Here is a 12,182-nt window from a genome sequence, read left to right on the forward strand (position 1 = left end):
GTGCCGAGCACAACCTGTGCTGTGGGCTGGGGGCATACCAGGATGAGGCTTCAGGTGCAGCCACGTGTGTAGGAGGGATGGAGGGTCTCTGTGGGGCTGTGGCAGAGCCTCCTTGCTGGTGGTCATGCCCTTCTCCAACATCTTCTGGCCACAGGATCTCAAGAGCTTTCTGCCTTTTCCTGAGCTCTGTTCCTTTCCACAGGGAACAACTCCTGTGGTGGCTTGCTTCAGGGTTTGTCTGGCTCATTCCAGAGCCCTGGCTACCCCAACGCCTATCCCAATGATGCCCACTGCGTGTGGTACATCCAGCTGCCAGAGCAGAATCTCAGAGTGGAGCTCCAGTTCTTGGATGTCGAGTGAGTCTGGTGGTGAGGCAGCTGTGGTGTGGGCAGACTGCCCAGTGTCTGCTGCAGGCTCAGGGATGGCTCCGTCCCCATCACGGAGCACTGGCCACCTCTGCCTGTGTGCCTGAGCCAGGCCAGGAATGGGGTTGGGATGCTGGAGCCCTGCAGCTCCCGCTGGTCCTTGTGCTCAGAGGTGGTACAGCCTGAGGTGTTGACAGACCCTCCTCTCCCTTCACAGGCTGGAAGGCACTACCTGTCAGTACGATGCCATCGAGGTCTATGACGGTGGGTCCACGTACAGCCCGCTCCTCGGCTCTGTTTGCAGTAACAACCATAGCATCTTTAATTCTTCTGGGTCCCAGCTGACCGTCCTGTTTCGCAGTGACTTCAGCGTCACCCAAAGAGGTTTTGAGGCCTCCTACAGCTCATTTCCTGCATCCAACAACACCACGGGTAAGATTCCCTCTGTCCTGCATGCTTTGATGTGGCAGAAGCAGAAACTCTTCTTGAAGGACCTTCTGAGGGGTCCAGGCACCTCTGAGCATCCAGACCCTCTGGCCACACAGACAAGTGTTTTGTCCTGGGGTCATCGTTTTGGACCAAATGCCCCCACTTTGCTGGCAGAAGGAGGTTTCTTTGCTGAATGACAGGGACAGGGCTTTTTCCAACTCAGCCAGTGCTACACCCATTTTGCTTCAGTCGCAGAGGCCAGTATTCCTGGTCAGTGTTACTACTTGTCTTCCCGAATCAACAAGGGGCAATGAGTTCACATGCAGTGCAGTGAACTCCTTTTTGTGGTTGAGAAGTCTTGGATGAGCGAGCACAGCTGCTGCTCTCTGCCTGCACCCCCAGGGAGCTCCAATTCCATTTGCCCTTTGTTGCTGAGCTCAGGTAGGACCTGGAGGTCCTGGGGGTTCTGCTCGTCTCCTGACCCAGCTCACAGTCTAAGAATGAGAGGATGGTTGAGCTTGGAAGGGACCTTTAGAGTCCATATGGTCATAGCCTCTGATTATTGCAGGATCACCTAGAGCAGAATGCCCATGTCCATGTCCAGATGGTGCTTGATGTTTTCAAAGGATCCAGACTCCAGCACCTCTGTGGGGACCATGTGCCCATGCTTAGTCACCCTCACAGTGCAAAAGAGTTTCCTGACATTCCAAGGGAACCTCCTGTATTTCAGTTTGTACCCAGTGTCACTTGTGCCGTCACTGGGCGCCAATGGAAAGAGCCTGGCTTTTGGAGAGGGTTGTCTCCCAGCAGGTTGTTCCTCTTAGGCCAAATGCTGTTCATTCACCTGCTGATTTCTCCCTGTACCACCAGGGAGCTCCAGTTCAAAATCTCCTGTGTCCTTCAAAACACTTCAGTCATAAGGATTGACGGGTTGGGTTATCTCCTGATGAGGTGTGCCACTGGATAGAGTAGCTGCACCCATGGGGGTGACTACCCGTGCCGAGCACAACCTGTGCTGTGGGCTGGGGGCATACCAGGATGAGGCTTCAGGTGCAGCCACGTGTGTAGGAGGGATGGAGGGTCTCTGTGGGGCTGTGGCAGAGCCTCCTTGCTGGTGGTCATGCCCTTCTCCAACATCTTCTGGCCACAGGATCTCAAGAGCTTTCTGCCTTTTCCTGAGCTCTGTTCCTTTCCACAGGGAACAACTCCTGTGGTGGCTTGCTTCAGGGTTTGTCTGGCTCATTCCAGAGCCCTGGCTACCCCAACGCCTATCCCAATGATGCCCACTGCGTGTGGTACATCCAGCTGCCAGAGCAGAATCTCAGAGTGGAGCTCCAGTTCTTGGATGTCGAGTGAGTCTGGTGGTGAGGCAGCTGTGGTGTGGGCAGACTGCCCAGTGTCTGCTGCAGGCTCAGGGATGGCTCCGTCCCCATCACGGAGCACTGGCCACCTCTGCCTGTGTGCCTGAGCCAGGCCAGGAATGGGGTTGGGATGCTGGAGCCCTGCAGCTCCCGCTGGTCCTTGTGCTCAGAGGTGGTACAGCCTGAGGTGTTGACAGACCCTCCTCTCCCTTCACAGGCTGGAAGGCACTACCTGTCAGTACGATGCCATCGAGGTCTATGACGGTGGGTCCACGTACAGCCCGCTCCTCGGCTCTGTTTGCAGTAACGACCATAGCATCTTTAATTCTTCTGGGTCCCAGCTGACCGTCCTGTTTCGCAGTGACTTCAGTGTCACCCGAAGAGGTTTTGAGGCCTCCTACAGCTCATTTCCTGCATCCAACAACACCACGGGTAAGATTCCATCTGTCCTGCATGCTTTGATGTGGCAGAAGCAGAAACTCTTCTTGAAGGACCTTCTGAGGGGTCCAGGCACCTCTGAGCATCCAGACCCTCTGGCCACACAGACAAGTGTTTTGTCCTGGGGTCATCGTTTTGGACCAAATGCCCCCACTTTGCTGGCAGAAGGAGGTTTCTTTGCTGAATGACAGGGACAGGGCTTTTTCCAACTCAGCCAGTGCTACACCCATTTTGCTTCAGTCGCAGAGGCCAGTATTCCTGGTCAGTGTTACTACTTGTCTTCCCGAATCAACAAGGGGCAATGAGTTCACATGCAGTGCAGTGAACTCCTTTTTGTGGTTGAGAAGTCTTGGATGAGCGAGCACAGCTGCTGCTCTCTGCCTGCACCCCCAGGGAGCTCCAATTCCATTTGCCCTTTGTTGCTGAGCTCAGGTAGGACCTGGAGGTCCTGGGGGTTCTGCTCGTCTCCTGACCCAGCTCACAGTCTAAGAATGAGAGGATGGTTGAGCTTGGAAGGGACCTTTAGAGTCCATATGGTCATAGCCTCTGATTATTGCAGGATCACCTAGAGCAGAATGCCCATGTCCATGTCCAGATGGTGCTTGATGTTTTCAAAGGATCCAGACTCCAGCACCTCTGTGGGGACCATGTGCCCATGCTTAGTCACCCTCACAGTGCAAAAGAGTTTCCTGACATTCCAAGGGAACCTCCTGTATTTCAGTTTGTACCCAGTGTCACTTGTGCCGTCACTGGGCGCCAATGGAAAGAGCCTGGCTTTTGGAGAGGGTTGTCTCCCAGCAGGTTGTTCCTCTTAGGCCAAATGCTGTTCATTCACCTGCTGATTTCTCCCTGTACCACCAGGGAGCTCCAGTTCAAAATCTCCTGTGTCCTTCAAAACACTTCAGTCATAAGGATTGACGGGTTGGGTTATCTCCTGATGAGGTGTGCCACTGGAGAGAGTAGCTGCACCCATGGGGGTGACTACCCGTGCCGAGCACAACCTGTGCTGTGGGCTGGGGGCATACCAGGATGAGGCTTCAGGTGCAGCCACGTGTGTAGGAGGGATGGAGGGTCTCTGTGGGGCTGTGGCAGAGCCTCCTTGCTGGTGGTCATGCCCTTCTCCAACATCTTCTGGCCACAGGATCTCAAGAGCTTTCTGCCTTTTCCTGAGCTCTGTTCCTTTCCACAGGGAACAACTCCTGTGGTGGCTTGCTTCAGGGTTTGTCTGGCTCATTCCAGAGCCCTGGCTACCCCAACGCCTATCCCAATGATGCCCACTGCGTGTGGTACATCCAGCTGCCAGAGCAGAATCTCAGAGTGGAGCTCCAGTTCTTGGATGTCGAGTGAGTCTGGTGGTGAGGCAGCTGTGGTGTGGGCAGGGTGCCCAGTGTCTGCTGCAGGCTCAGGGATGGCTCCGTCCCCATCACGGAGCACTGGCCACCTCTGCCTGTGTGCCTGAGCCAGGCCAGGAATGGGGTTGGGATGCTGGAGCCCTGCAGCTCCCGCTGGTCCTTGTGCTCAGAGGTGGTACAGCCTGAGGTGTTGACAGACCCTCCTCTCCCTTCACAGGCTGGAAGGCACTACCTGTCAGTACGATGCCATCGAGGTCTATGACGGTGGGTCCACGTACAGCCCGCTCCTCGGCTCTGTTTGCAGTAACGACCATAGCATCTTTAATTCTTCTGGGTCCCAGCTGACCGTCCTGTTTCGCAGTGACTTCAGCGTCACCCAAAGAGGTTTTGAGGCCTCCTACAGCTCATTTCCTGCATCCAACAACACCACGGGTAAGATTCCATCTGTCCTGCATGCTTTGATGTGGCAGAAGCAGAAACTCTTCTTGAAGGACCTTCTGAGGGGTCCAGGCACCTCTGAGCATCCAGACCCTCTGGCCACACAGACAAGTGTTTTGTCCTGGGGTCATCGTTTTGGACCAAATGCCCCCACTTTGCTGGCAGAAGGAGGTTTCTTTGCTGAATGACAGGGACAGGGCTTTTTCCAACTCAGCCAGTGCTACACCCATTTTGCTTCAGTCGCAGAGGCCAGTATTCCTGGTCAGTGTTACTACTTGTCTTCCCGAATCAACAAGGGGCAATGAGTTCACATGCAGTGCAGTGAACTCCTTTTTGTGGTTGAGAAGTCTTGGATGAGCGAGCACAGCTGCTGCTCTCTGCCTGCACCCCCAGGGAGCTCCAATTCCATTTGCCCTTTGTTGCTGAGCTCAGGTAGGACCTGGAGGTCCTGGGGGTTCTGCTCGTCTCCTGACCCAGCTCACAGTCTAAGAATGAGAGGATGGTTGAGCTTGGAAGGGACCTTTAGAGTCCATATGGTCATAGCCTCTGATTATTGCAGGATCACCTAGAGCAGAATGCCCATGTCCATGTCCAGATGGTGCTTGATGTTTTCAAAGGATCCAGACTCCAGCACCTCTGTGGGGACCATGTGCCCATGCTTAGTCACCCTCACAGTGCAAAAGAGTTTCCTGACATTCCAAGGGAACCTCCTGTATTTCAGTTTGTACCCAGTGTCACTTGTGCCGTCACTGGGCGCCAATGGAAAGAGCCTGGCTTTTGGAGAGGGTTGTCTCCCAGCAGGTTGTTCCTCTTAGGCCAAATGCTGTTCATTCACCTGCTGATTTCTCCCTGTACCACCAGGGAGCTCCAGTTCAAAATCTCCTGTGTCCTTCAAAACACTTCAGTCATAAGGATTGACGGGTTGGGTTATCTCCTGATGAGGTGTGCCACTGGAGAGAGTAGCTGCACCCATGGGGGTGACTACCCGTGCCGAGCACAACCTGTGCTGTGGGCTGGGGGCATACCAGGATGAGGCTTCAGGTGCAGCCACGTGTGTAGGAGGGATGGAGGGTCTCTGTGGGGCTGTGGCAGAGCCTCCTTGCTGGTGGTCATGCCCTTCTCCAACATCTTCTGGCCACAGGATCTCAAGAGCTTTCTGCCTTTTCCTGAGCTCTGTTCCTTTCCACAGGGAACAACTCCTGTGGTGGCTTGCTTCAGGGTTTGTCTGGCTCATTCCAGAGCCCTGGCTACCCCAACGCCTATCCCAATGATGCCCACTGCGTGTGGTACATCCAGCTGCCAGAGCAGAATCTCAGAGTGGAGCTCCAGTTCTTGGATGTCGAGTGAGTCTGGTGGTGAGGCAGCTGTGGTGTGGGCAGACTGCCCAGTGTCTGCTGCAGGCTCAGGGATGGCTCCGTCCCCATCACGGAGCACTGGCCACCTCTGCCTGTGTGCCTGAGCCAGGCCAGGAATGGGGTTGGGATGCTGGAGCCCTGCAGCTCCCGCTGGTCCTTGTGCTCAGAGGTGGTACAGCCTGAGGTGTTGACAGACCCTCCTCTCCCTTCACAGGCTGGAAGGCACTACCTGTCAGTACGATGCCATCGAGGTCTATGACGGTGGGTCCACGTACAGCCCGCTCCTCGGCTCTGTTTGCAGTAACGACCATAGCATCTTTAATTCTTCTGGGTCCCAGCTGACCGTCCTGTTTCGCAGTGACTTCAGCGTCACCCAAAGAGGTTTTGAGGCCTCCTACAGCTCATTTCCTGCATCCAACAACACCACGGGTAAGATTCCATCTGTCCTGCATGCTTTGATGTGGCAGAAGCAGAAACTCTTCTTGAAGGACCTTCTGAGGGGTCCAGGCACCTCTGAGCATCCAGACCCTCTGGCCACACAGACAAGTGTTTTGTCCTGGGGTCATCGTTTTGGACCAAATGCCCCCACTTTGCTGGCAGAAGGAGGTTTCTTTGCTGAATGACAGGGACAGGGCTTTTTCCAACTCAGCCAGTGCTACACCCATTTTGCTTCAGTCGCAGAGGCCAGTATTCCTGGTCAGTGTTACTACTTGTCTTCCCGAATCAACAAGGGGCAATGGGTTCACATACAGCGCAGTGAACTCCTTTTTGCGGTTGAGAAGTCTTGGATGAGCGAGCACAGCTGCTGCTCTCTGCCTGCACCCCCAGGGAGCTCCAACTCCATTTGCCCTTTGTTACTGAGCTCAGGTAGGACCTGGAGGTCCTGGGGGTTCTGCTCGTCTCCTGACCCAGCTGACAGTCTAAGAATGAGAGGATGGTTGAGCTTGGAAGGGACCTTTAGAGTCCATGTGGTCATAGCCTCTGATTATTGCAGGATCACCTAGAGCAGAATGCCCATGTCCATGTCCAGATGGTGCTTGATGTTTTCAAAGGATCCAGACTCCAGCACCTCTGTGGGGACCATGTGCCCATGCTTAGTCACCCTCACAGTGCAAAAGAGTTTCCTGACATTCCAAGGGAACCTCCTGTATTTCAGTTTGTACCCAGTGTCACTTGTGCCATCACTGGGCACCAATGGAAAGAGCCTGGCTTTTGGAGAGGGTTGTCTCCCAGCAGGTGGTTCCTCTTAGGCCAAATGCTGTTCGTTCATCTGCTGATTTCTCCCTGTACCACCAGGGAGCTCCAGTTCAAAATCTCCTGTGTCCTTCAATACACTTCAGTCATAAGGACTGACGGGTTGGGTTATCTCCTGATGAGGTGTGCCACTGGATAGAGTAGCTGCACCCATGGGGGTGACTACCCGTGCCGAGCACAACCTGTGCTGTGGGCTGGGGGCATACCAGGATGAGGCTTCAGGTGCAGCCACGTGTGTAGGAGGGATGGAGGGTCTCTGTGGGGCTGTGGCAGAGCCTCCTTGCTGGTGGTCATGCCCTTCTCCAACATCTTCTGGCCACAGGATCTCAAGAGCTTTCTGCCTTTTCCTGAGCTCTGTTCCTTTCCACAGGGAACAACTCCTGCGGTGGCTTGCTTCAGGGTTTGTCTGGCTCATTCCAGAGCCCTGGCTACCCCAACGCCTATCCCAATGATGCCCACTGCGTGTGGTACATCCAGCTGCCAGAGCCGAATCTCAGAGTGGAGCTCCAGTTCTTGGATGTCGAGTGAGTCTGGTGGTGAGGCAGCTGTGGTGTGGGCAGGGTGCCCAGTGTCTGCTGCAGGCTCAGGGATGGCTCCGTCCCCATCACGGAGCACTGGCCACCTCTGCCTGTGTGCCTGAGCCAGGCCAGAAATGGGGTTGGGATGCTGGAGCCCTGCAGCTCCCGCTGGTCCTTGTGCTCAGAGGTGGTACAGCCTGAGGTGTTGACAGACCCTCCTCTCCCTTCACAGGCTGGAAGGCACTACCTGTCAGTACGATGCCATCGAGGTCTATGACGGTGGGTCCACGTACAGCCCGCTCCTCGGCTCTGTTTGCAGTAACAACCATAGCATCTTTAATTCTTCTGGGTCCCAGCTGACCGTCCTGTTTCGCAGTGACTTCAGTGTCACCCGAAGAGGTTTTGAGGCCTCCTACAGCTCATTTCCTGCATCCAACAACACCACGGGTAAGATTCCCTCTGTCCTGCATGCTTTGATGTGGCAGAAGCAGAAACTCTTCTTGAAGGACCTTCTGAGGGGTCCAGGCACCTCTGAGCATCCAGACCCTCTGGCCACACAGACAAGTGTTTTGTCCTGGGGTCATCGTTTTGGACCAAATGCCCCCACTTTGCTGGCAGAAGGAGGTTTCTTTGCTGAATGACAGGGACAGGGCTTTTTCCAACTCAGCCAGTGCTACACCCATTTTGCTTCAGTCGCAGAGGCCAGTATTCCTGGTCAGTGTTACTACTTGTCTTCCCGAATCAACAAGGGGCAATGAGTTCACATACAGCGCAGTGAACTCCTTTTTGCGGTTGAGAAGTCTTGGATGAGCGAGCACAGCTGCTGCTCTCTGCCTGCACCCCCAGGGAGCTCCAACTCCATTTGCCCTTTGTTGCTGAGCTCAGGTAGGACCTGGAGGTCCTGGGGGTTCTGCTCGTCTCCTGACCCAGCTCACAGTCTAAGAATGAGAGGATGGTTGAGCTTGGAAGGGACCTTTAGAGTCCATGTGGTCATAGCCTCTGATTATTGCAGGATCACCTAGAGCAGAATGCCCATGTCCATGTCCAGATGGTGCTTGATGTTTTCAAAGGATCCAGACTCCAGCACCTCTGTGGGGACCATGTGCCCATGCTTAGTCACCCTCACAGTGCAAAAGAGTTTCCTGACATTCCAAGGGAACCTCCTGTATTTCAGTTTGTACCCAGTGTCACTTGTGCCGTCACTGGGCGCCAATGGAAAGAGCCTGGCTTTTGGAGAGGGTTGTCTCCCAGCAGGTTGTTCCTCTTAGGCCAAATGCTGTTCATTCACCTGCTGATTTCTCCCTGTACCACCAGGGAGCTCCAGTTCAAAATCTCCTGTGTCCTTCAAAACACTTCATTCATAAGGATTGACGGGTTGGGTTATCTCCTGATGAGGTGTGCCACTGGATAGAGTAGCTGCACCCATGGGGGTGACTACCCGTGCCGAGCACAACCTGTGCTGTGGGCTGGGGGCATACCAGGATGAGGCTTCAGGTGCAGCCACGTGTGTAGGAGGGATGGAGGGTCTCTGTGGGGCTGTGGCAGAGCCTCCTTGCTGGTGGTCATGCCCTTCTCCAACATCTTCTGGCCACAGGATCTCAAGAGCTTTCTGCCTTTTCCTGAGCTCTGTTCCTTTCCACAGGGAACAACTCCTGTGGTGGCTTGCTTCAGGGTTTGTCTGGCTCATTCCAGAGCCCTGGCTACCCCAACGCCTATCCCAATGATGCCCACTGCGTGTGGTACATCCAGCTGCCAGAGCAGAATCTCAGAGTGGAGCTCCAGTTCTTGGATGTCGAGTGAGTCTGGTGGTGAGGCAGCTGTGGTGTGGGCAGACTGCCCAGTGTCTGCTGCAGGCTCAGGGATGGCTCCGTCCCCATCACGGAGCACTGGCCACCTCTGCCTGTGTGCCTGAGCCAGGCCAGGAATGGGGTTGGGATGCTGGAGCCCTGCAGCTCCCGCTGGTCCTTGTGCTCAGAGGTGGTACAGCCTGAGGTGTTGACAGACCCTCCTCTCCCTTCACAGGCTGGAAGGCACTACCTGTCAGTACGATGCCATCGAGGTCTATGACGGTGGGTCCACGTACAGCCCGCTCCTCGGCTCTGTTTGCAGTAACAACCATAGCATCTTTAATTCTTCTGGGTCCCAGCTGACCGTCCTGTTTCGCAGTGACTTCAGCGTCACCCAAAGAGGTTTTGAGGCCTCCTACAGCTCATTTCCTGCATCCAACAACACCACGGGTAAGATTCCCTCTGTCCTGCATGCTTTGATGTGGCAGAAGCAGAAACTCTTCTTGAAGGACCTTCTGAGGGGTCCAGGCACCTCTGAGCATCCAGACCCTCTGGCCACACAGACAAGTGTTTTGTCCTGGGGTCATCGTTTTGGACCAAATGCCCCCACTTTGCTGGCAGAAGGAGGTTTCTTTGCTGAATGACAGGGACAGGGCTTTTTCCAACTCAGCCAGTGCTACACCCATTTTGCTTCAGTCGCAGAGGCCAGTATTCCTGGTCAGTGTTACTACTTGTCTTCCCGAATCAACAAGGGGCAATGAGTTCACATACAGCGCAGTGAACTCCTTTTTGCGGTTGAGAAGTCTTGGATGAGCGAGCACAGCTGCTGCTCTCTGCCTGCACCCCCAGGGAGCTCCAACTCCATTTGCCCTTTGTTACTGAGCTCAGGTAGGACCTGGAGGTCCTGGGGGTTCTGCTCGTCTCCTGACCCAGCTGACAGTCTAAGAATGAGAGGATGGTTGAGCTTGGAAGGGACCTTTAGAGTCCATGTGGTCATAGCCTCTGATTATTGCAGGATCACCTAGAGCAGAATGCCCATGTCCATGTCCAGATGGTGCTTGATGTTTTCAAAGGATCCAGACTCCAGCACCTCTGTGGGGACCATGTGCCCATGCTTAGTCACCCTCACAGTGCAAAAGAGTTTCCTGACATTCCAAGGGAACCTCCTGTATTTCAGTTTGTACCCAGTGTCACTTGTGCCATCACTGGGCACCAATGGAAAGACCCTGGCTTTTGGAGAGGGTTGTCTCCCAGCAGGTGGTTCCTCTTAGGCCAAATGCTGCTCGTTCATCTGCTGATTTCTCCCTGTACCACCAGGGAGCTCCAGTTCAAAATCTCCTGTGTCCTTCAATACACTTCAGTCATAAGGATTGACGGGTTGGGTTATCTCCTGATGAGGTGTGCCACTGGATAGAGTAGCTGCACCCATGGGGGTGACTACCCGTGCCGAGCACAACCTGTGCTGTGGGCTGGGGGCATACCAGGATGAGGCTTCAGGTGCAGCCACGTGTGTAGGAGGGATGGAGGGTCTCTGTGGGGCTGTGGCAGAGCCTCCTTGCTGGTGGTCATGCCCTTCTCCAACATCTTCTGGCCACAGGATCTCAAGAGCTTTCTGCCTTTTCCTGAGCTCTGTTCCTTTCCACAGGGAACAACTCCTGCGGTGGCTTGCTTCAGGGTTTGTCTGGCTCATTCCAGAGCCCTGGCTACCCCAACGCCTATCCCAATGATGCCCACTGCGTGTGGTACATCCAGCTGCCAGAGCCGAATCTCAGAGTGGAGCTCCAGTTCTTGGATGTCGAGTGAGTCTGGTGGTGAGGCAGCTGTGGTGTGGGCAGGGTGCCCAGTGTCTGCTGCAGGCTCACGGATGGCTCCGTCCCCATCACGGAGCACTGGCCACCTCTGCCTGTGTGCCTGAGCCAGGCCAGGAACGGGGTTGGGATGCTGGAGCCCTGCAGCTCCCGCTGGTCCTTGTGCTCAGAGGTGGTACAGCCTGAGGTGTTGACAGACCCTCCTCTCCCTTCACAGGCTGGAAGGCACTACCTGTCAGTACGATGCCATCGAGGTCTATGACGGTGGGTCCACGTACAGCCCGCTCCTCGGCTCTGTTTGCAGTAACAACCATAGCATCTTTAATTCTTCTGGGTCCCAGCTGACCGTCCTGTTTCGCAGTGACTTCAGCGTCACCCAAAGAGGTTTTGAGGCCTCCTACAGCTCATTTCCTGCATCCAACAACACCACGGGTAAGATTCCCTCTGTCCTGCATGCTTTGATGTGGCAGAAGCAGAAACTCTTCTTGAAGGACCTTCTGAGGGGTCCAGGCACCTCTGAGCATCCAGACCCTCTGGCCACACAGACAAGTGTTTTGTCCTGGGGTCATCGTTTTGGACCAAATGCCCCCACTTTGCTGGCAGAAGGAGGTTTCTTTGCTGAATGACAGGGACAGGGCTTTTTCCAACTCAGCCAGTGCTACACCCATTTTGCTTCAGTCGCAGAGGCCAGTATTCCTGGTCAGTGTTACTACTTGTCTTCCCGAATCAACAAGGGGCAATGAGTTCACATACAGCGCAGTGAACTCCTTTTTGCGGTTGAGAAGTCTTGGATGAGCGAGCACAGCTGCTGCTCTCTGCCTGCACCCCCAGGGAGCTCCAACTCCATTTGCCCTTTGTTGCTGAGCTCAGGTAGGACCTGGAGGTCCTGGGGGTTCTGCTCGTCTCCTGACCCAGCTCACAGTCTAAGAATGAGAGGATGGTTGAGCTTGGAAGGGACCTTTAGAGTCCATGTGGTCATAGCCTCTGATTATTGCAGGATCACCTAGAGCAGAATGCCCATGTCCATGTCCAGATGGTGCTTGATGTTTTCAAAGGATCCAGACTCCAGCACCTCTG

At 54.8% G+C, this 12,182-nt stretch overlaps 1 protein-coding gene across 1 annotated transcript in view; it reads left to right on the plus strand.

Annotated features, from left to right (window-relative positions):
• LOC136104802 (cubilin-like) overlaps positions 1–12,182 on the plus strand; it is a 51,796-nt gene that overhangs the window by 20,627 nt on the left and 18,987 nt on the right. Inside the window, exons 18-27 of the mRNA XM_065844037.2 lie at positions 203–356; positions 583–797; positions 1,993–2,146; positions 2,373–2,587; positions 3,783–3,936; positions 4,163–4,377; positions 5,573–5,726; positions 7,743–7,957; positions 9,153–9,306; positions 9,533–9,747. Of these exons, the coding sequence (XP_065700109.1) occupies positions 203–356; positions 583–797; positions 1,993–2,146; positions 2,373–2,587; positions 3,783–3,936; positions 4,163–4,377; positions 5,573–5,726; positions 7,743–7,957; positions 9,153–9,306; positions 9,533–9,747 (1,845 nt within the window). The remainder of the gene's footprint in view (positions 1–202; positions 357–582; positions 798–1,992; positions 2,147–2,372; positions 2,588–3,782; positions 3,937–4,162; positions 4,378–5,572; positions 5,727–7,742; positions 7,958–9,152; positions 9,307–9,532; positions 9,748–12,182) is intronic.

The sequence above is a fragment of the Patagioenas fasciata genome, chromosome 8 (assembly GCF_037038585.1).
Source record: "Patagioenas fasciata isolate bPatFas1 chromosome 8, bPatFas1.hap1, whole genome shotgun sequence".
In the NCBI taxonomy this organism is placed as follows: domain Eukaryota; kingdom Metazoa; phylum Chordata; class Aves; order Columbiformes; family Columbidae; genus Patagioenas; species Patagioenas fasciata.